The following is a 24799-nucleotide window of genomic DNA, read 5'->3' on the forward strand; positions in this document are numbered from 1 at the left end:
TCATGACGTGGAAACAATTTGCTTGACAGGTTTCGGGTGGGTCAGAACAGTTTGGTTTGTTTGAACTCTTTTTCAATCAGGAACCATACTCTGTGCCGAAACAGTCTCTTGGGCTATTGGACACAATCCTGGACGGGTCACCATTCCGACACAGGATACCAGCAAGCTGGCACTCATTTTGCCGACCACAGAAGGATGACAGGCTGAGTCAACCCCATCTGGTATTAATTCAAGATCCAAGTGGGATTTGAACTCAGGATCCTAGGATATCAGGTCCACCACCCGAACCATTAAGCCAACACCAGGTATAGTGTGAATATGGAGAAGACAAATTAATAATTTGGTCAAAAGGTCAAAGGTGCCATTTAGTAAACGGAAGACGAAGAAGTCTTAATACAAAGTGGACAGGCTTTTCATTTTCAGATGCTTTCTCGTTTTAGTCACATGACGAGTTAAGAATGCTTATTTTAAGGCAGTTTCTAATAAAAAGAAATTCAAATGTCAAAAAGCGAATTTCCAATGCAAATCATTATCTCATTCATCACTTTACATCCTTGTTTGTAAATACTGATTATTGAATCCACAGACACATCTTCGATGGATCTTTACGACGTGAAAAAGTCTACCTGCAAGTACCTGTGAAACGATACTTATGCAAGTAATACTGATCAATCCTTCATATTCGATTTACAATCTCATTTAAAATCCACCTGAAATGATTGCAAATTAGACCTTTACTCATTATATTCTACCAAAAATAAAATTGGTTTGTGAATACTGTACTGATATATAATTTGGTTTGTTGGGAATCTGACCTCCGCATCTGAATAATGTGGTTTGTTAAGACCCGATCTATTGCTTCTGTGCCTTTCCCCTCTTAATTACCAAAATTAATTACCTCTGCCATCTGGAATGGACAGAGGTTATGTTTTCACCCCTGTCTGCTTGTTTGTGTGCAGGATATCTCAAAAAATTGTGGATGGATTCGGATGAAATTTGGAGGACAGGTTGGGTGTATGATAAGGACCAATTGTTCAATTTGGATGAAGATCCGAATCTGCATACTTGATATTTTTAAATGATTCTTCACCTACATACATACATACATACATACACATACATACTGTATATACATACACATATACATGCATACATACACATATACATATATACATACATATATACATACACACATACATACACACATACATACATACATACACACATACATACATACACACATATACAGACATACATACATACATACATACATACATACATACATACATACATACATACACACATGCATACATACACATTCATACACACACATATATATATACACACACACATACATACATACATACATACACACATACATACATACACACACACATATATACATACACACATACATATATACATACACATACATATATACACACACACATACATATATACATACACATACATATATACACACACATATATACACACACACACATACATATATACACACACACACACACACACACACACACACACACACACACACACACACACACACACACACACACACACACACACACACACACACACACACACACACACAAACATATATACACACACACATACATATATACACACACACATACATATATACACACATACATATTGATGCGGTTGAGGAAATTCGCAAACCACCATTCAGGTCCCGTAGGTGAGATATCTCTGTAAGTACATGTGTAGTTAGCCCCAAACCCGTTGTTTAGAGGGAATAAATGTGATTCATTCGGGCTGCGACCCTTTGAGATAGTCGTTTTTCTGTTCTATCTTTATTTTGAACCAACCACGTCTCAACCGCCATCACACAACAACCACCAACCACAACGCCGCTTCACAACAACAACAACGCCAACAGCCACGATCTTTACCTTCACAACTCGCTCCCGCAAACATCGCATCACCGCCATTCCAAACGTCGCCATGGCCATGGACCAGCACTTTAAACCCTCCACCACCTTCGCCTCTCCTTCTGCGGCCATTCCTGCACCGCTTGTGGGCACCGAGCGTCAGGGTGTCCTGGCCTCGTGCGGGACGCGCGCCGAGCTGCGGGTGCAAATAGCGGCCTTTCTGAGGAGAAGTCGGATCAGGAATGATACACGCCCACTTCTGATCCGTCCAATCAGCAAGCGCGGGGCGGTTTGGCCCCGCCTCCAGGCGCGTCGGAGTAGAATCGGGATATGCAAATTCGAGGATCAGGGGAGACTCACGCCTCTTTTTCTCCGTCCAATGGGTGAGTGTGGCTCCACCCCGAGCTCGTTCTGATCCAGAAATTTGCATATGGGTTCTCCTGCCAGACTATAAAGCGCCGAGTGCGGGGTGAATTTAGTCAGTTTGGGTCGGAAGGAGTTGGAGGCAGTCAGAGTCAAAGTTTCGGTCGAGGGAGTTGGAGAAAAGGTAGAGGCAGTCAAGTCGGGTCTGGAGAGGAGCAGTCTGTGGAGCCGTGAGTCAAGTCGGGTCTGGAGAGTGGCAGTCTGTCGGGGTTCGGAGTCTGTCGGGGAGCTGCAGAGAGGGGAAGCCTGAAGCCTGGAGCGTGGTTGAGGTGGTTTGCTGCAGTCGGCTGAGGAGAATTGGGGAGGAGGTCGAATAGCTCGGGTCCAAGGCAAAGAAGACGGCGGTCGGCGACGAGCTCGCAGTGGAGTTGCTCGTCGCGGGACCCAAGCAAGCCAGCTATCCTCTTTCCCCAGAGCATCAACAATTCCCCCCTTTTCCCCCCATGCTGAGATAGTGCGAAAAGGGGGCCCCGTTCCCACCCCACTCCAAGCAGTGCCAACAAAACCCGCGAAGGAGTGCAGAGTCGGGGCACTGCCGCGCCGCGACATTTGCGGCTCATCACAAGACACGGGTAGGATCCACCCGGTCTCAGGCCCACAGGCCCCGTCTGTCCCCTTGTCTTTGAGGGTGGCACTTTTCTTTTGCTTTTGAGTAAATGTGTTGTCAGCGCCGTCTGTAAAGTAAAACTGTGTAAGTGTTGCCGTGTGCTCGCGTAGTCGGTAGTAGATCTGCATTGTTGTGTTTCTTTAGTAACATCTGCTTTTGGTGCATAATTGTTGTAATTGTATATGTGTGCTTTCCGTGTGCCGCGGAATAAATGTGCATTATGTTAAACTGTTTTTCGCGTTTCGCTTCGTCTTTTCTTTAATTGAATCTCCATCTTGCTTCACGTAAAGGGTTGGTAGTGGGCTTAATACGCCCGATAATTAATTAATCGGAACCGTCGAGGCCGACGATAACACCGCTCGGTTATCCCGATAGTACAGAAGGGGTCGCTTAAGTGGCCCGTGTCCGGTGTCGACCTGCGGCGAGGTGCGATCGCCCGGTCTACCCTCCGTGTGGGTACTTAGGTAGGTCGAATTTGGCGAACAACCCTATCCCACGCGGGGGGCCGATTGGCACGATCGTGGTGAGGCCGAAAGGCCCACCCGTGACTAGCTCCTGGCGTTAGTCCGAGATGGTCACGACAGAATTGTCCGTCCGGTGGGCGACGTGCCGCGATTCGAGTTACGTGGCCGCTCGCACGTCGGCGGGCGCAAATTCGCAACAATATATACACAAAGACATACATATATACACACACACACACACACACACACACACACATACATATATACACACATACATGCATACATATATACATACATACACACATACATACACACATACATACACACATACATACACACATACATATATATATATATATATATATATATATATATATATATATATATATATATATATATATATATATACACACACACACACACACACACACACACACACACACACACACACACACACACACACACACACACACACACACACACACACACACACACACACACACACACACACACACACACACAGTACATATGCCTGGTGTTGGCTTAATGGTTCAGTTGGTGTGCTTGGGATCCTAGGATCTTGAGTTCAAATCCCGCTTGGCTGTTGAATTAATATCAGGTGGGGTTGACTCTGCCTGTCATCCTTCTGAGGTCGGCAAAATGAGTACCAGATTGCTGTGCCCAATAGCTGAGAAGACTGCTCAGGCAGCACCAATGCCCTGTGCAGAGTATGGTTCCAATGTATGGATATATACATGGGGAGCATGTGCCACAGCGCGTCACTGCATCCACTTTCCGCCGGTACTCCAGGGGCTTCCATCTAGACATCCCCCAAGGAAGATGTCTTGCCCATCCCCATCTCTGAGGGTTAGAGCGTTCCAGGCACCCATCCGAAGGGACCACGTCAGGTTAACCCGAGGTGACTGCCGTTTGGTGGATGACACCTCAGCACCACTCCACCAAACACTACTTAGTGTGTTTTTGTGGAACGAGGTGTTTTTATGGCGGACTGAGTGCAAATCCTGCCAACAACCTCCTTGTAATGGTAACGCACTGCAGGAGGACGTCTGCAGATGCAGTTGGGCACCAGATATGGACGATCGCTGGCTCACAAAGAGCTCTTCCGCCCTTTGACAGGTTTTGTTTTTAGTTCGGCTGGGTGTCCACATTCATACACCCTCCTCACCAGGAGGACCTGGTTGTATTTTTTTTGATATCACAAAAAGTTGTGGACAGATTTGTACGACACCTGCTGGATGAGTTCGGTAGATGACAAGAAAAAGCCGATGAGATTTTGGACGTCTGGATCCAGATCCGGTCTGTAAGTGGGATTCAAAACGTAAACAGTTCAGCCTTGGTGGAGTTGTGTGCTCTACTGAGTGCCCTTCTCGTTGAAATTGTGTTTGAAGGAGAACATTTTTAACAGAAATAACGTTTTTAACATCTGTCTGACAGCTTTGAACACATCAACCAACAGCTGTCACTGGTGCATGACAAAGATCCATCCAACGATGCCTTTCACGAAGAGGAGGCGACATATCGTCGGTACTCTGAACAAACTCCCTATTCCTGCTCTGACTGACTGCTGTGCTGAGAAGGCAATGGTAAGCCCGCAAAGCACACATTCTGAAGAGACTGACACTTCGCAAAGATTACGTATGGTACGGTACGTTGATGGTGATGATGATGATGATGACAGCATTGAAACAAAATGGCGCCAATATCCCCTCCATTGTGTTATACATATTCTGAGAGTGAAGGATTCAATTGTTGCCAACAGGTTTAATTCATCCAAAATCCAGAAGGCACGCAGGTTACTTATGTCCTCCCCCCATTCCTTCCTCCACCCTCCTTAATCTCTCTCGAACAGGACCTTGATGTACACTATCGCTGCTTCGCATTCACTAGATGCACAATATCCCCCTTTCTTTAGCCAAATGCATACCATAACTCAGTGGACAATAATGTGTAGCAGTTACCTTGAAGATGAAATTTAGCAACGCTGTGGCAAGAATACGGTGTGAATTAACCACACAACAACTGGTTAATTATCCAGCATTTAAGCAAGTATCCGTGTTAACGTAGAAACACTATTGCAAGAAGAAAATTACTAGCACAGCCAGTTAACTGCTGTGACTTCCGGAACCCGTTTTGGAGTAGAAGTAACAACAGACGAGGAAAATTTAGCTTTCTTTTCTTTCTCTTGAAGGACTTTCCATTACATCATCACATAATGTCGCGTCTAGACCGGAGGTCTGCAAATCCCAGCATCCCGGTTCACTGGTACGGGTTCTGATGTGTTTTGCGCTGGTGGCGCGGCGATGCCACAAAGGAGCCGTTGCTCGACATCGTCTCTTGCATTCCCTTGACAAGCCAATGCGAGATGAGAAGCATTCCAGATATTGTTGTGGTGCCGAGTTTCGGCGACGAGCACGACCGCCAGATGGAGCAGTAGAGTCGGCTCCACCGAACACCCGGGATTTATAGGTTGTCACCCTGGATAACTCCGGAGCCGACGGGTTCCTTATCGGACCGAAGATCGCCAATAGATCGACCGCGTGGGATAGGGTCGATTGCCAATTTAAATTATACCTAAATACCCACGTCGTCCAAAATACCGGGGAAATTCACCCTCGGCGGAGCTCGAGCGGAACGAGCGGTGAGCGTGCTCGAACCGTGCATTACCCGAGCGGATGGTTACCAAGGTCCGTCGGTCCAACACACCCAAAAAGAAAATGGACCCGATGGGTCTTCAGTCGGTAGAGCCAGCCCGAGGTACCTGCCCCGCATCGTGCGGTCACACCGACTCGAATCACAACGGTGGGACTCGAACCCACGACCTGAAGTCCACGACCACGACTGTCTGCAGGGCCCTCGTCGACAACCACTCACTGGCTTTGGATGCCAGGTTGGAAAATGCCTGGACTGAGAATGTCCTCTCCCACCAGGAACATCTCACACACAATCCTCGTTGCTTGGCAAAACGCCACGATCTCGCGAACTGGCCAACGCCCCTACCACGAGCACACCGTCTCTCCACTCTGGTCCAGACCACCACTCTTTCTTCTCAGGCAGGAGTGGCCTCTTTTCCTCGCCACTCGCCTCCTCATTGGACGGTTCCGTCATGCGATTCGCTCGTAGCCCCCGTGAATGGCCGGAAGGGGCACCAAGTCCGCTGATTGGACTGGGGGGGGGTGGGGGGCGTGACTGCCATCGCGACGGACCGCCCCTCAAACAAGGAGAGTAATATGGTCCTGCGTGGGCTTCGCTTATTGGCTGACCGTTGGCAACCTCGCTCGCATCCCCCGGATTGGGCGAGAGAGACGTCAGGTCCTCGTGAACTCCGCCCATGTACGTGCTGACACGCACGTGTGCAATGGTGCCGGTGGAGGATGGTGGAAGGAAGCGAAGGCAGATGTCGTCCTTGAAAGTTGTTGTTGGAGTTGTAGTAAGTGTAAAAATCCTATCTATAAAATAACCTCGCAACGCATGTACACTTAATTCCCATTAGACATAGGGGATGGGTTCTAACTAGAAACACATACTTATCGAAATAACTAAGCTACGTGGACGGCTGTCTGTCTGTGTGCACAAGGCTTCCAGATTCGTAACAATACAACATGCAGTTTGGTGTGCACTTTTCTCCCCGAAGCAGTTCAGCAGGTTATCGCTGTGTTGTGGCATGTCGAGTTGACTGGTATGTTTGAAGAAAGTTTGAAAAGAGAAAGTAAACATTTTCCAGTCTTTCTCATCGATGTTTGCAGTGAGCTGGCTTTCCTTTAAGCTTCGACTGAATCGCTCGATTTCCACATTCACTCGTTGGTGGTACATTGTTGACTTTATGTGAGTACTGTCTCTATCTGTCAGAAAGGTTGAGAATGCCTGGGAGGTAAATTGTGAACCATTGTCGGAGATCAAGTGTTTTGGGCCACATTAACTTTTTTGGTGTAGATTTGGATTAGATCATTTGAGTGTGTGCCAAGGAAGAATTTATTCAATAATCAATAATGGTTTCACTCCTGTCTGTCTCAATGTTTGTCTGTGAGCAGGAGGTATCAAAAACTTATGGACGGATTCGGACGACGAAATTTGGTGGACAATTTGAGTGTGTTCCAAGGAGGAATTGATTCAATTTTGATGTAGATCTGGATAAGATAATTTTTTTAAAAGCGATTCTTCATCATTGAGAGACGGGGCCAAAAACTATATACAGCAGAGCATGATATTTCAAAAATTTGTGGACGAGTTCTGCCAAAACTTGGTGGATGAGTTGGTTCGGTAACAAGAACAAGCCGAAAGATTTTGGTTCAGGTCGCGATATACATCTGACCTATCAATGGATAAAAAAAGTAAAATTTTCAGCCTCTGCCGAGGCAACTATACTTAACAACTTAACAACTTTAGTGTACAATACAATTATACTTAACAACAAGAAAGAGCAATCAGAGATTGCAGACCCTCGCCAGGACTTGTTTTGTGTGGCGAATAAATGGAATGATGCACTAAATGAAAAGTCTAAATGGTGTAGTTGTAAATGTGTAAAAGTCAAAGGTCAAATGGTCTGAAGGTCGAAAGGTGTAAAAGGTCAAATGGTCTTAAAATATGTAAATGGGTCTAAATGGTCAAAATGGCTGTCTGACGTGTCGAAAGGGTCTTAAAAGTTTAAAGGGATCTAAAGGGTGTAGTTTAAGGTGAAAAGGGGCAGAATTGTGTGAAGGGGTGTGAAGGGTTTTCAAATGTCGAAAAAGGGTCTGAAGGTCAAAGGGCTCTACAGGGTATTAAGATGTCTGAAAGGTGTGTGGGTCTGCAGGATAAAAAGTAATCTCTTGTGATTCAGGGTTCTAAATTTTCTAAGAGGATCTAAAAGGTAAATGGGGTCTTTTGGGTCTTAGGGCTCTTTCGGGTCTAAAAGGTCTTGGGGGGGGGGTCTAAAGGGTCAAAGGGGCCTTAAGGAGTCTAATGGGTCTATAGGGTATTTACAGGTCTTAGAGGGTCTTAAAGGGCCTTCAAGGTTGAAAGCGTTTTTGGGGTCTAAAGGGTCTTTAAGGGTCTTTGGGGTATTTAAGGGTCTGAAGGGTGTTTGAGGTGTTTGGGGTGTAAAGGGTCTTTGAAGGTATTAGGGGTCTTAAAGGGCCTTAGGAGTCTAAAAAGGGTCTTCAGGGTATTTAATGGTCTTAAGGGTCTTAAAGAGTTTTAGGCGTCGTAATGAGTTTCATGGGTCCTAAGGGTCTTAATTGGTCTCAGGGTTCGAAAGAGTCTAATGTAATTAATACACACAATCACGTTCTGTGTGAACAAACAGACAAACAGACAAGAAGGTATCAGGCGGTAGCCTGACAGGTATGACGAAAATCATGCAAATGGCATCACTGTCACCTTTACCTTTGACATATATAGTCAAAAAAAAAACATTGACAGCCTCACGTTTGTTCTTCAGAATCCTCTGGTAAAGTTTGATGAAGATAAATGAAAGTGTTTTCAAGTTATCACACTTATTATTATTATTATTATTATTCTTGCATACGGCAGCTTGGCTGCCACGAAGCTATCACTTTGTTGGGGCACAGCTGTGCTGCTGATGCTGTGCCCCTACACCAATACACTGGTGCTCAATTCACCAACCTCAAAAGGATGATAGACTGAATCAACCCCACCTGGTGTTCATTCAGCAGCCAACAAGGCTTGGACTCAGGACCTTAAGATCCCAAGCGAGCCACCCAAGCAACGAAACCAACACCAGGCTAAGTTTCCACACTCACAGATAAATAAACGGGACAGACCGCCACATGATGAAAATTGAAATTTTTTGTCATAACAAACAGACAGACAAACAAGCAAACAAACGGACCCAAATGCACTACCCTCTCCTCCGGTGAGGTTAATTAACTTATCCACAACTTATCCACAACTTATCCTTGGAGGAAATTCACATTACCAACATGTTTGTAAGCTCTTGTAACACAGAAATAACTTTGCATACTACTCAATGTGAAGAGGAGAGTTTGTTGTGGGCATCAACATGCGAGGTGATGTCAGGTGTCATCTCAGTTTTTGCAATGCAGAGCACTGATGCAAGGTGGTCATGACTGATGGTGGATCTGTTGTTTGATTTGTTGAATTTCATAACAGAAAGTGCTGTTCACTGAGAGATGTGTAAAACTTCGGAAATGGCACAGACTTGAATTGCTCCGCAGATCTGCAAGTCAAGAAGCTCAAGTTGAAGGTCACTTGGAGCAATGTCTACGTTGCATGTGAAAGGGGAGGAGATCAAAGCCATTTCATCTTCCATCATCATAACATCCTTGAAGCGGTGGGAAAATTCAGCATGCAAAGCAAGCAGTGGTGACATGTCTTTTCAGGTTCTGATCAGGGATTGCAACATGTTGCAAAGTGGGCAAGTGTGTGAACTTCCTGCCTTCAATTTGATGGGAAAAACAGCAACTTTGTTGTGAAGGTCTGCCTTGACAAGGTAATACATGTCATGAGCAAAAAAAGCCCCTCTCCTTGAAATTTTGAATTCAGTTCATTCATGTAATTCGTGCCATCATTGGTGGACGTGAAATCAGCCAGCCAGTTCAAGTCATTCAATTGAGGAAAATCCATGTCTTTTCCCTTTCATTTGCAAAAAACGAGTCAATCTCTGCTTTCAGGTCCCACACTCTTCAGAACTTTCCACAAACTAAGCAATCTAACACTTGCATGACGGAGAACATCCGTGCCCTGTGACTCAGAGTCTAATGAAGAGACAAATTGACAAATTACCTGTAGTTCAACGCTCTTGCTCTAATAAAGTTGAAGAGTTTTGTAACTGTGTCCACGACGTTGCTTAGTTTCAGACCGCTTTTGCAAAGAACCTCTTGGTAAACAAGGAGGAAAACCGAAAATGTCATTGCCCCTGTGGTTTTAGTCATTTTGCTGTATGGAGTTAAAGGGCTAGCCCATATTTGCAAGACTCATGTGTATGCGCAACTGACTTGAGTGCTCATGTGACATTCAAGAACATTTGTGACATTTGCCAAGTTTGAACAAAATCGGACCATGCATGTCCGAGAAATGCTTGGGGACACTTTTAAGCTACAAAATGTCTGCCAGTCGGCCATCTTGGATTTTATCCCAAAAAAACAATGACGCGCATATGTAAGCCATCATTCATTATCTGTGTGCAAAGTTTGAACAAGTTTGGTGAATGCATGTCCCGGAAATGTTTGAGGATGTGTTCAACACCGGGTTTTATTTTTAACAACTAAAATGGCCGCCAGTATACCAGTTGGCCATCGATGATCAGATCCCAAAATAAAATGAGGAGCACGTGTACGCCATCATCAATTGTGGTTGTGCCAAGTTTGGACAAATTCGGACCATGCATGTCTGAGAAATGGTTGGGGACATGTGTAAGTAACAAAATGGTCGCCAATCGGCCATCTTGGATCTGATCTCGAAACCAAACGATGTGCAGCTGTAAGCCATCGTTCCTTATCTGTGTGCTAAGTTTGAAGAACATCGGAAAATGCATGTCCGAGAAATCGTTGAGGACGTGTTCAACATCGAGTTTTTTTTTACAACTAAAATGGCCGCCAGTCAGCCATCTTTGATCGCTTCGTGAAACAAAAATGATGCGCTTATGTACACCATCATGTGTTGTCTTTGCACCAAGAAGGAATAAAATCGATCAATACATGTCTGAGATATAGTTGTGGACGCAAGCACGCACGGACATGAACATCAAGACCAAGTACATAATATAAGCCCCCATTTCGGACTAAGTCCAACGGGGGCGAATAATCCAATGCAAAATAAGCAGCAGCTTCTTCGCTCTCTGCAGATCTGGGCAAAATCACAAACTGGTCCAACACGTGGAACATGTATTTCAGTCCGGACAAATCTCACACTCTCACTATGTCTCTCCGAAAGGACCGTTTGGAACCCCCCCCCCCCATTCACTTTCTCAACAATCCTCTTGAAGAAGTCCTTTCTTTCAAGCTTTTGGGTCTCACTATCTGGCATGACCTTTCGTGGGAAAGCCAAATTTCCAAGCTCGCCTCCAAAGCCAGTCGCCGACCGGGAATCCTCCATCGTGCAAAGTGCTTCCTCAGCCCACCTGAGCTCCTGACCACATAAAAAGCTTTTTTCCGCAGTCTGATGGAGTATTGCTCTCCTCTCTGGGCTGGTGCTCCTGCCTCTCTCCTTTCTCGGCTTCACGCTGTGGAAACCAAGGCATTTCGGATCATTGGCATCTCCCGCGATGAGGCTGTGTCCTTGGGTTTCTCACTCTCTCACCGCAGGCAGGTCGGTGGTCTTTCTGTCTTCTACCGTCTCCTCTCCGGTCTCGCCCCCCTCCCCCGGCTCTGTCTGCGATTTGTCCCCACCATATTTCTGCAGGATGCTCAAGGTCCGCCAACAACCCACTTCTGGTAAAACTACCAAAATCACGAATCACTGCTCACCTTCACTCTTTCATTCCTCTTTTTCCCCACCTTTGGAATATACTCCCTCACTCTGTTCAATCCCATTCCTCCCTCCAGGCCTTCAAAACGGCTGTTCACCACCACCTCTTATCGTCCCCCATCCAAATCCTCAATCTTTTCTACCCCCGTTAATCCACCCCAAACCCACCTCCTTCAGATCCCCTGCTTTCCTTCCTGAAAGTCCCTGTAATGTCCATCTTGTATTCCCCATGTTCCCCGCCCCAACCCTCTCCCTTCCACAGATCTCATGTCTCTGTTCCCCACTGTTTTGTCCTTCCCACTCCCGCCCCTCTTGTTTCATGCCCCCCTTAATGTGCGTTGTGTGTTGGCTTTCATACAAGCCTCGACAAGGTATACAAAAAAAACAAAAAAACATTTTGATCAAAACGCAATGATCTGGTTTTTGTTTTAATGATGGAAGACTACATTCTGGTCTGGGAGTCATGGTGGGCCGAATAGAGGTATTAAATGGGCCGGAACCGGCCCGCGGGCCTTATTTTGCCAACCCCTGCTTTAGACCCTTAACTGGGATTGGATGTGGGAGATATCCTGTAATCCTGCATAATATCCAGCGTGGAACCCTGAAGCTTCTTACTCAATCCAATCATATTTCCCCCCCCCCCAAAAAAATGAAGAACAGTCTGTAAGGACACAATGGAAGCTTGAGTCTGTGCTACGCGTCATCAATGCATATGCTTCGGCAACAGCTTTCCCATCCCATCCACATTCTGAGGAGCTGATGACTTCAAGGTAAGCGAGAAGGGGCTCATACATTTCAGCGAACACCTGTAATGTGGTCATCTTATCAATCCACCTGGTTTGGCAGAACATTTTGAAATTTCTTTCTTGAAGGAAGAGAGCAAATCGTTGTGTCAGATCTTGCTTGACTTGTGAGAAGGTGGTGCTCGTTCGAACAGGTATATGATCAGGTGGGATTTCCATTAACTCCAAGAGTTGTCTTAGATCACAGATCCCAATCATGTCTTGGTGGAACCCTCGCTTCGCCGCTGTGGTCATGGCTTTATGGTACTCGGTGCATCTGTGGTGTAATACTTCTTTATAAACAGCGAACTACACGTCCTCCACTTCCTTTTTGTGAACATTTCTCATGCTTCAACACCCTCAAGATTTCATAAGGCCTCTCTCTGGCAGGCGGTCACTTTTGCCACCTGAATCACCACCAGCAGCATCTCTACCACCAGCATAAACAACTACCAGTAGCAGTAGCAGCATAGCAACAAAAAACACCACTATTACAACAACCACCACAAGCAGGATCGTAACAACCAGCACCACCAGTGGGACAGTAAATAACACCACCAGCAGCAGCACCACAAGTATCACCACCAACAACGTAACACAGTTCACTGGCAATGCGACAATAACCACCACCAGTACCACCATCACTATCACCACCACAAGAACAACCACCACCAGAATAACCACAACAGCCACCATTAGAATCAGAATCACCATTTCCAACAAACCATCACCAGTACAACCAGCACCACATGTCAGACAGGTTAGAGAGTATGAAGACTACAAGATCGAGGTTTAGAATCAGGTTTGAGCTTGGGTTTAGGAGTTTGGTGGGTTTGTATTTGGGTTTGGGTTTGGGTTTTGGAGTTTGGGTTTGGGTTTAGGAGTTTCGTGGGTTTGGGTTTGGGATTGGGTTTGGAGTTTGGGTTTGGGTTTCGGAATTTGGTGGGTTTGGGTTTGGGTTTTGGAGTTTGGTAGGTTTGGGTTTGGGATTGGGTTTAGGAGTTTGGTGGGTTAGGGTTTAGGAGTTTGGATTTGGGTTTGGGTTTCGGAGTTTGGTGGGTTTGGGTTTGGGATTGGGTATAGGAGTTTGGGTTTGGGTTTGGGTTTCAGAGTTTGGTGGGTTTGGGATTGGGCTTAGGAGTTTGGTGGGTTTGGGTTTGGGTTTGGGTTTAGGAGTTTGGTGGGTTTGGGTTTGGGTTTGGGTTTAGGAGTTTGGTGGGTTTGAGTTTGGGTTTGAGTTAAGGAGTTTGGTGTGTTTTGGTTTGGGATTGGGGGTTTTGGTTTGAGTAAGGGTTAGTAAGAAGGAATGCATGGGTTGAAGGACTTTTTCCTGTGCTTCGTTCACCGTGTTACTGTAAACAATGTTTCTTAAATAAATCACTTCCCCTCCCTTGTAACTTACACAATGGATTTGAACAAACACGAACAGTAAAGCGTGTAACTGCTTGTCTGTCGGTCAAAACGACCTTTGCCAGGTCTGTCGTTTGACATCATAACCGCCTCTCCCAAAAGGCGTGGGATGAGGTGTCAAGGATCACAATTGGGATGAGTTGCAGACAATGCTCGGAGCGATTACCAGGTAAGGCAATAATCCATCGATTATGGGTAAATTAAAAAAGGTATGTGTATGTTGTACAGAGAAAGTACATTCTAGTGAGGTGTAAATGTAGAGGTAGAAAGGAAGAAATCAGGCTTGGTCAGCAGAGTTTGTGTTACAAGGATAAGCAAAATATATTTATTGAATATAAAATCAGAAGTGTGTGTGGTTGTGTGTGTGTGTGTGTGTGTGTGTGTGTGTGTGTGTGTGTGTGTGTGTGTGTGTGTGTGTGTGTGTGTGTGTGTGTGTCCTCCATAACTCCAAAACCATGAAAACCTCATGGTGTGAAACTTTACAAGCACACTAAGGGAACTCCAAGGAAGTGCCGGAGGGAAAATTGGATGTTTGGGTTAATTAAAACACTCATTTTTTTTTCATTTTTTTTGTATACCTCGTCGAGGCTCGTGTGAGAGCTGATATACAACGCACAGCAAGGGGGACATGAGACAAGAGGGGAGGGAGTGGGAAGGACAAAACAGTGGGGAACAGACATTAGGAGATCTGTGGGAGGGAGAGGGATTGGGTGGGGAACATGGAAAATACAAGATGGACATTACAGGGACTTTCAGGAAGGAAAGCAGGGAATTTGAAGGAGGTGGGCTTGGGTGGATTATCGGGGGTAGAAAATATCAAGGATTTGGATGGGGGATGATAAGAGGTGGTGGTGAACAGCTGTTTTGAAGGCCTGGAGGGAAGAATGGGATTGAATAGAGTGAGGGAGTTGATTCCAAAGGCGGGGAAAAAGAGGAATGAAAGAGTGAAGGTGAGCAGTGATTTGTGATTTTGGTAGTTTTACCAGAAAGGGGTTGTTGACGGACCTTGAGCGCCCTGTGGAAAATGTGGTGGGGTCAAATCGCAGAGAGAGAGAGAGAGAGAGAGAGAGAGAGAGAGAGAGAGAGAGAGAGAGAGAGAGAGAGAGAGAGAGAGAGAGAGAGAGAGAGAGAGAGAGAGACCGAGAGAGAGAGAGAGAGAGAGAGAGACCGAGAGAGAGAGAGAGAGAGAGACCGAGAGAGAGAGAGAGAGAGAGACCGAGAGAGAGAGAGAGAGAGAGAGAGAGAGAGAGAGAGAGAGAGAGAGAGAGACCGAGAGAGAGAGAGAGAGAGAGCTGGAGAGGAGACAGTAGAAGACAGAAAGACCACCGATCAACCTGTGGTGATTGAGTGAGAGGCCCAAAGACTCAGCCTCATTGCGGGAGATGCCAATGATCCGAAATGCCTTGGTTTCGACAGCGTGAAGCCGAGAAAGGTGGGAGGCAGGAGCACCAGCTCAGAGCGGAGAGCATTACTCCATCAGGCTGTGGACAAAAGCTTTGTAAGTGGTCACGAGCTCAGGTGGGCCAAGGAAGGACTTTGCACGACGGAGGATTCCCAGTCGGCGACTGACTTTGGAGGCGAGGTTTGAAATGTGGCTTTCCCAGGAAATATCACGGCAGATAGTGAGACCCAGAAGCTTGAAAGAAAGGACTTCTTCCAGAGGATTGTTGAGAAAGTGGATGGGGGGGGGTTCTAAACGGTCCTTTCAGAGAGATTATTTGGATTATTTGTAAGATAATTAACGGCCTTATTTAATTATATCCTTTATCAGGTGCATCCTCAGCCACCTCGGTTTCTGGGGTATTAAGGAGTATCCTGGGTTACCTTGCTGGGGTCTGAAGCCACCATGTTTTATGGCCTGCTCAACCATGCCTTGATTTGGAACAGACCGCGACGGTTTCTTCACGATAAAGTTTTATTTTTCCACCTTCCTCACTCATATTATCAGATGCGTGTTTATCATAGTGACGAATCGCTGGGTACGTTGCAATGCTTATAAACTCCCAGAGATGCCAGCGTTCGTTGCTTTATTTGATTTCCACACGTGCAATAACCTCGAGAATCTCTTATACTAAGAAGAGTTACAAAATTTAAGCTCCAGAATTGAATTTGGCAGCAGTTCTGACTCCTAAAATAGTGTTTATTTGTTCAATTCTGACATTGCTTGGGTGTCTCTGGGACGTGCTTAATATGACGGATCATTGCTTGCCAAGCCAGCCTTTCCTTATCAACAGCTTCGTTGGAGTGTTTCTTTGAAGGCTTAGCCACTTGGCGAGCGCTCTGCAATATTCGCACTGTCACTGAATACTCTATATAGATCGACTTGAACAAAGGTCAGAGCTGCTCACATATGTTGGCCAAATGTTGTTCTGCGGTGCAACAGGCAGTGGCTGACTCAATGAAAATGTGAAATATTGTTTGACACGACGTTTCCCTTTTTTTTAACGACGCGTCCCCCATCCAAATCTTCCATTTTACGACCCGTCACTTCGCCATAGATAAATACAAATAAAAATTAAATGTTTCGTTTTTATAAGTTTCTGCAACTTCTTTGTGGATTGTTTGGTGAAACCACTTGGCTCGCGTTCTTCAAGTTTCAATGGTGACACCGTGGTTCGATACCGGAGGTAGGAACAAAAAATAAATTTTATGATCACAATGAGTAAAAAATGTTTTCCGTTGTTATGAAGTCATGAATCACCACATCACGGCAGGAATGCCGAGAGGTAAGCATGCTTGCTCTGTGTAGCCTGGGTTCAAATCCAGACCCGGCTATAAACTGTCATTCCTGTGTTTCACAGGCAGGGTGATTCATCAATGTGTATGCCATCTCTTGGATGGATGTTAAACTGGGCATCACATCTGCCGGAATCCCTCACCCCTCTCCCCCTCCCTCACCTCTCCCCCTTTTCTACTCCCCAACCCCTCTCCCCCACCCTCTCCCTCTCTCACCCCTCTCTCTCTCCTACTCTCTCTCACCCCTTTCCCTCTCTCGCACCTCTCTCCCTCTCTCTCACCCCTTTCCCTCTCTCTCACCCCTCTCCCTCACCTCTATCCCACCCCTCCCAACCATTCCCCCCTCTCCCCCACCCCTCTCCCTCTTATCGACTCCTCCCTCTCCCCTCTCCACCTCTTTGCTCTCCCTTCCCTCTCTCTCCACATCTCTATCTCTCTCCCACCCTTCCCCTTCTGTTGAGGGGACTGTAGCATGTAAGTATCAGATTCGGAGTGAGCCGACCATAGGGGTGCAAAGGTCACTGCATGTATGAGCATGCAAGCATGCGGGCAGACCTGTGCCAGGTAGATAGTGTGGATTTTAAATGCTCCCGCCCCAGGACTCAAAGTATCCACCTTCGTGTGTCTCTGTGTGTGTGCATGTGTGTTGTTCATCAAGTATAACATATTTGAGAGAGGGAAATGTTCAACTGAACCGCCAAAGGGATTGCGGGTTGGAGGCATAATCAAATAAGTGGCAGAAATCAACGGCAGAGTCCGACTCTGCCACGGCCCTGTACCCCCCATCAGTCAGGACCGGGACAAACAAGCCCAATTGGCATCCCATCGGGAGCTGTAGGCAAGTGAAGCCTTGGCCCCCCTGGTTTGGCAGCCAGCGATGCGTCGGCCTTAAGTGAGGCCAGGCCCTCAAGGGGTACGAGCCCAAAGCCGCCCAATTGGTAAGGAGCATATGGGAGTAAACCACGGGATCTGGCCCATGAGGCCAGCCCGGGGTGAACCACCCGGAGCACTTCAGTGATCCACACAGCGCGTTCGGGGTGCTTTGTCGTGAGGTCCCAGGCCATAGGGCCGAGCACAACCCACCAGGGAAGGTCTTTGCTATGCTCCGCTAGTCGGAGTCCAGTGCTGACCAACCCCAGGATCATCACCCATCACCTATCCATGCTCAAGCTACCCACAAGTCGTGCCAATATCCCCATACCCCTTCATCTCCAATGCATACACATACTTATCTAATTCCCATCTAAACTTATCCACCCATCCACTGCCACTACCTTTCCTGGGAGACCATTGCATGCATTGCATGAATCACTTTCTGACTGAAAGACCCCTCCCTTAATACTGTCCTGACTCTCATCTTGTTTACACTTGTAGTGTACTTTTCATCGGTGCCAACTTGTTCGTACTTTTCCATCTTCATCATCATGAACTTTGTTGCATTTACTTGTCCAACCAATGGTAGTAGTGAAGGCGTGGTTTTTTTAAATCTGGTTTCTAACCATTAATTTTGCCTGACACTACTACTGGGCTCTTGTATCTCCATCTCGATGGACGAGTGGAGAGGAAGGCTCTAACGGAAGTGCGATGATGCTTTCCTGCCAGGCAGCTTGCTATAGCCAGGCAGCTATCATGGAAATGACTCATGGAATCGAGGTTCACTGGAGTTAAACTAAAGTCAACTGGACTTAAACTAATGTTCTCTGGAGTTAAACTAAAGTTCACTCTGGAGTTAAACTAAAGTTCACTGGAGTTAAACTAAAGTTCACTCTGGAGTTAAACTAAAGTTCACTCTGGAGTTAAACTAAAGTTCACTGGAGTTAAACTAAAGTTCACTTTGGAGTTAAACTAAAGTTCACTCTGGAGTTAAACTAAAGTTCACTCTGGAGTTAAACTAAAGTTCACTCTGGAGTTAAACTAAAGTTCACTCTGGAGTTAAACTAAAGTTCACTGGAGTTAAACTAAAGTTCACTCGAGAGTTAAATTAAAGTTCACTGGAGTTAAACTAAAGTTCACTCTGGAGTTAAACTGAAGTTCACTCTGGGGTAAAACTAAAGTTCACTGGACTTAAACTAAAGTTCACTCTCGAGTTAAATTAAAGTTCACTGGAGTTAAACTAAAGTTCACTCTGGAGTTAAACTAAAGTTCACTCTGGAGTTAAACTAAAGTTCACTGGAGTTAAATTAAAGTTCACTCGAGAGTTAAATTAAAGTTCACTGGAGTTAAACTAAAGTTCACTCTGGAGTTAAACTAAAGTTCACTCTGGAGTAAAACTAAAGTTCACTGGAGTTAAACTAAAGTTCACTGGAGTTACACTAAAGTTCACTCTGGAGTTAAACTAAAGTTCACTGGAGTTAAACTAAAGTTTACTCTGGAGTTAAATTAAAGTTCACTGGAGTTAAACTAAAGTTCACTCTGGAGTTTAACTAAAGTTCACTGGACTTAAACTAAAGTTCACTCAGGAGTTTAACTAAAATTCACTGGAGTTAAACTAAAGTTCACTGGACTTAAACTAAAGTTCGCTCTCGAGTTAAATTAAAGTTCACTGGAGTTAAACTAAAGTTCACTCTGGAGTTAAACTAAAGTTCACTGGAGTTAAACTAAAGTTCACTCTCGAGTTAAATTAAAGTTCACTGGAGTTAAACTAAAGTTCACTCTGGAGTTAAACTAAAGTTCACTCTGGAGTAAAACTAAAGTTCACTGGAGTTAAACTAAAGTTCACTCTGGAGTTAAACGAAAGTTCAATGGAGTTACACAAAAGTTCACTCTGGAGTTAAACTAAAGTTCACTCTGGAGTTAAACTAAAGTTCACTGGACTTAAACTAAAGTTCACTCTGGAGTTAAACTAAAGTTCACTCGAGAGTTAAACTGGAGTTAAACCACGATCTCGGCCCTATCCTCCAGCAGCACTTTGCTCTCTGCACTCACAGGTACATACCACGTGCTGTGTCGCAGCTCTCTCTTCAGTGGGTTTTTGCTCTTTTCAACCGCGGAACTACTATCATCGAAACCCCTTTTGGTGAGCAGCTTATTCTCATAGGCACTGGCCATTTATGACACCCGAGTCACTGAGTCGGTTTTATTAATTCATGGACACGATGCTGAATTGGCCCACTGGTGATTTGCCATTTCTTGCTTTTTATTGAATTTGTGACGACTGCAATCACCCATACTCGAGCTTAGCTGCTTATGGGACACCGCTCAGACTGGACGAAGTCATCAACCCTTAGCGGTGAGTAGAAGTTGATAACTCGATTTTCTGTGCATTCAAGCTACGGCCCCTCATCCTAACTAACACCGTCCATTCTGCTGATGTACTTCACTGCACCCATCTTGTCCACACCCTTCATTGTATAAATGTTGAGTTTCAGATCCTCTTGTAATCGCCTCCTTTCCAATATATAGTCCTCTCACCTTAAACCGTTTCTCATAGTGTAGTCTAACTAGTTTTGGAATCAATCTGGTAGCTCTTCACTGTAACCTCACTGTGTATACCTTTCTGTGGCAGCTCCATCCTTTCTCAGATGTCATGAAGTATATACTTGAACACTGCGTGGGGTATCATGTTTCTACGGACTCTCTCGTTTATTATTCATCTGATAGTTTGATTGCCGCTTATGCAGACGTGTCTTCTTCTTTCCTTCCCCATTTTCTTGTCATAAATCCTTGGTTTTGATTAACATTTTGTGGACATCGTGAAATGTGCTCCACAGCGCCGTACAAATTGGCAGATAGACCTGTTAAGTTGGGAAGTTTAGGGTCTGTGCATTAAAGTGCTCCCATTAGTAAAATGCTGACAAACCTCCACTCATCTGTCTCTGTTGGCAAATTTGTCGCTGTCATGTGTTAACCCTCATGCAACAGGACAAAATGAGCAGTCTGGTTAAGGGAGGGAATACCAGCAGCCGAGTTGTAGTCCAAGCGAGAGGGAGACTTGGACAAACAATGGGCGTGGCGAGGAATGAGGAGCAGGAGAAGATGCATAGGGTGGACAACATGGATACAGAAGGACACTCAGGAGGGAAAACTGGAAATGTGGAAGGAGGAACGATTGGACGAAGGATTGGTGTGGGTAAGGGGTGGAGAGGAGTTCACAAGGGTAAAGAAAGATAATAGTTTTGGATTGGGGATGATCTGAGATGGTGGTGAAAAGCTGTCTTGAAAACCTGGAAGAAAGAATGAGATTGAAGAGAATCTGAAAGTTGGTTCCACAGGTGGGGGGAAAAAAAAAGGAACAAATGAGTGGAGGTGAGCAGTGATCCTGGATTTTAGTAGTTTCACCAGAAGGGGGTTGATGGTGAACATTGTGTGCCCTATAGAATCCCGTGGGGCCAAAACATGGAAAGAGCAGAGGGTGCAAGACCAGAAAGGACGTGGTAGAAGACAAAGAGACCACCGACCTGTCTGTGATGGTGAAATGATAGACCCAGAGACCTTGCTTCATCATGGGAGATTCCAGTAATCTTGAAGGCCTTGGTTTCCTCGGCGTTAAGCCGAGCAAGATGGGAGGAAGGGGAGCCACCCCAGAGGGGAGAGCAGTACTCCATCAAGCTGTGGATAGGAGTTCAGGTGTACCAAGGAAGGACTTTGTACGACAGCCCAGGAGGCGGCTGGCTTTGGAAGCAAACTTTTAAATGGGGTTTGCCCAAGAAAGATCATGGCTAATAGTGAGACCCAGGAACTTGAATCACTCAACTTCCTCAAGAGGATTATTAAAAACAAGAGTAGATAGGAGGGTTTGCCAGATGGGTCTTTCGCAGAGAGACATTGAGAGTGTGAGATTTGTCAGGATTGAAAGACATATTCCAAGAGTTTGACCATCTTGTGATTTTGTCATTGTCTAAAGAGAGGAAAGAGTCTGCAGCCTGCTGTCTTGTCCCGACTGTTTTGTGTATCATTAATGTTTGAACCATTAAACTTGAAGTCTCATTGGGAAACAATTAATCCCCAGATGGTAAAAAAGATAAAACAAAATTGCTTGATTGATGGTAAGGATCTGATTGCGATTTTTGTTCTTGTCGTTGTTGCAGTTGTCGTTTACCTTAATTGGCAACGACAGAAGAATACTTTGTTTGCTCTTGATGTAAACATGTCTTCTGAGGATGAAACGAGTGAGGATATGGATGAGAAACTGCTGAGAGAAAACAGACCAAACATAATCGAGGCGTTGATGTCCGATCCTTCCAAAGCTTTCGATGAAGCCAAAGCAAGAGGAGTTCTCAGCAGAGAAGATGGCGACAAACTCGCAGGTGAAAAATCGAATGCAGACAAAATCCGCAAATGCCTGGATATCGTGGAGGGAAAAGGTGAAGAGTCTGTGAAGATCTTTCTGAATATACTTCACCTCCTTCTCGGCTCATACCCTCGTTTGGGACCCTGGATCATGGATGACCCACACGGGGTAAAAGTAGTGGATCCACAAAGAGAAGAAACAACTGTTCATGGTAAGTACAGTATACTCCAGTTGATATTTCCAGGTAGAACAAAACATTCCAATCTCAAACTAGAGAGAGCAATCAACGACTGCAGAATCTCTTCTTGACTTGTTTGGTGTGGTTTTATGGTACGGTACGCATTTTGTCGTCGTACTCGTCAAGTTTCATCGAAATCGGTTGACTCCTCTGGCCTCCAGAGCTGTCCATTACATACAAACAAACAGACAAGCCGGTAGGTGACATGGGTGGTCGCTACATAATTGCATACTAGTCATACAGTTTTTGACGGATCGGGCTGAAAATTTTTGACAAAGAGTTTGATTATAGTGCGCATAAAAGCGCGGAAGCCGATTTTTGATTTTCAAAAAGGTTTTTTTTCGGATTTTTTCAAAAATTTCAAAGTCCTGTTGCTAGGCAACGGTGATGTCCATAGCAACGGTGCTCAAAAGCTTACAAGTAGATTTTGGTATGAACCTACCAGTCAAGTTTCATCGAAATCGGTTGACTCCTCTGGCCTCCAGAGCTGTCCATTACATGCAAACAAACAGACAAGCCGGCAGGCGACATGGGTGGTCGCTACATAATTGCATACGAGTCATACAGTTTTTGACGGATCGGGCTGAAATTTTTTTTGACAAAGAGGTTGATTATAGTGCGCATAAGAGCGCGGAAGCCAATTTTTGATTTTCCAAAACAAAAAAAATATAAATATTTTTCGGATTTTTTTCAAAAAATTCAAAGCCCCGTTGTTAGGCAACGGTGGCGTCCATAGCAACGGTGCTCAAAAGCATACAACTAGATCCTGGTATGAAACTACCAGTCAAGTTTCATCAAAATCGGTTGACTCATCTGGCCTCCAAAGCTGTCCACAACATACAGACATACAGACAGACGGAAAACCTGAGAATAACGGTAGTCTAGCGACCACCCAAAAAGATAACATGAATTACTGGCCACCACTAGGTGGCATTTGTGGCCTACGTGAGCACATTCTGCGTAGAGAAACAGACAAACAGACCCAAATACAATCCCCTCTCCTCTCGCAAGGGTAAATATTCATAACTTGACTCGCTGTACACCATCTGGAATTATATTCTGAAATATATAAATTTTGGTGTTTTATGATTGTTTTTTTTCAATTTATTGCAGATGCAGAACAAATTCTCTGGGATTTCCGGGATGAAGAACTTGTCTTCTTTTTGAAAATGGAGAAATCTTCATTGTCAGAAGAGTTGTGGAAAGAGTTTCCGAGTCTGTGCGATGCGGTCAGAGCAGCTGAGCTGTTACCAAAGTGCGAGTTGGAGGTAAATGGAAGAGCAAGTTGTGTTTCCTTGTTTGAGAAAACCTTTGAGTGATTTGTTTTATTTCGTTTCAATGTTTTCCTCTGGAGACAAGGCGAGCTGTTTAAGGTGAGCTGTTTTGTGTGCAATTTTGAGGCTCATGGAGGAGCTAGAATGTAACGGAACGAAACTCGAACAGCACTCCGTGGAGCGCATACCTCCACCAAGCTGATTAGATTACGTTTTGCATCCCACTGATAAGCCGGATCTGGATTCAGACCTGAACTAAAATCGAATCGGCTTGTTCTTGTTACCTAACCAACTCATCCAACAGGTTTCATCAGAATCCGTACAAAACTTTTTGAGATACTAGCTGGGTACCCGTCACTGACAGGTTAGCCAACGTCTCACCTAAAATGAGGAACGTCTCAACTCAAATGAGTGTGTATTGGTAGAAACGAGAATTCAATGTAAATATTAAGTGTGCAAATATCACAGTAGGTGGAGCTCGTAACATTGGCAACCTCGTTCCATTCCACCAGCAAAGATTTCCACCAATCCATGTTTGTTGTACCTCCGAAGTACTGCTTGGGAGTGAGGGTGATATTATGAAAGCTCGGCTGGGAAACAAATTTCGGCACTTTTTGGGCCTACCGCCTGATGGAAGATCACCAAAGTTATTTTCATACCAACTGACCACCTACAGGTATCTATCCCCCTCCACATCGCTCCTTCAGTCCCCAACCTGCCCCCTCTCTCCATACTCCCCATAGCTTTGCTTTTGGCAATTTCCATTCATATTTCTCACAGCATTTCATTCTGGTTCCCCATTTGATGATCCATAGATCAGTCGTTTCAGTTTTACTTTTCAACATATTTCACTTTGGGATATCAGTTTTGATTGTGATGTGCAACGTGAATGGTGCACGAAAAAGGTCGTCAAAAATGATTTTGGGGGGAATCTTTTTTGATTTTCTAAAGGATATAGAGGGGTCGAGAGTGGATTAAGGGTCTTCAAAGTTCAAAAAGGGGTCTAAAGTGTTTTAAGGGTGCAAGAGTCTTAATGGGTCTAAATGTCTAAAGGGGTCTAAGGGCGAAAGAGCACAAGCGGTCTGAAGTGTCCAAATGGTCTGAAACTGTCCAAAGTGTCTCAAAAGGTCTATAGGACTATAGATCTGAAAAGTGTTGAAAGGGTTGAAGATGGTTTATTATTTCAAAAAGGGTCTAAATGTGTATTAGAGGGTCTTCGGGGTGTAAGGGGTCCAATGAGGTCTACAGGCCATACAGCGTGTGAAGGAGTGAAGCTG

At 45.1% G+C, this 24799-nt stretch overlaps 1 protein-coding gene across 7 annotated transcripts in view; it reads left to right on the forward strand.

Moving 5' to 3' along the window:
- The first annotated feature begins 4880 nt into the window (after positions 1–4880).
- LOC147033631 (NACHT, LRR and PYD domains-containing protein 3-like) overlaps positions 4881–24799 on the forward strand; it is a 99683-nt gene continuing 79764 nt past the window's right edge. For 2 of the 7 annotated variants that reach the window (XR_015055564.1, XM_085871677.1), the window contains exons 1-3: positions 19774–20009; positions 21808–22221; positions 23362–23516. Coding sequence is in view for 5 of the 7 variants with exons in the window: in XM_085871677.1 (XP_085727803.1) it covers positions 19967–20009; positions 21808–22221; positions 23362–23516 (612 nt within the window). In the remaining 2 variants the exon portion in view is untranslated. Of the gene's footprint in view, positions 5012–7066; positions 7251–14109; positions 14214–19748; positions 20010–21807; positions 22222–23361; positions 23517–24799 lie in introns of those variants that run through there. The other 5 variants (XM_085871678.1, XM_085871682.1, XM_085871681.1 and 2 more) reach the window with 5 other exon arrangements.

The sequence above is a fragment of the Eptatretus burgeri genome, chromosome 2, assembly GCF_056783735.1.
Source record: "Eptatretus burgeri isolate ZD-2024b chromosome 2, Ebu_testis_v1, whole genome shotgun sequence".
NCBI classification, from domain to species: Eukaryota; Metazoa; Chordata; class Myxini; order Myxiniformes; family Myxinidae; genus Eptatretus; species Eptatretus burgeri.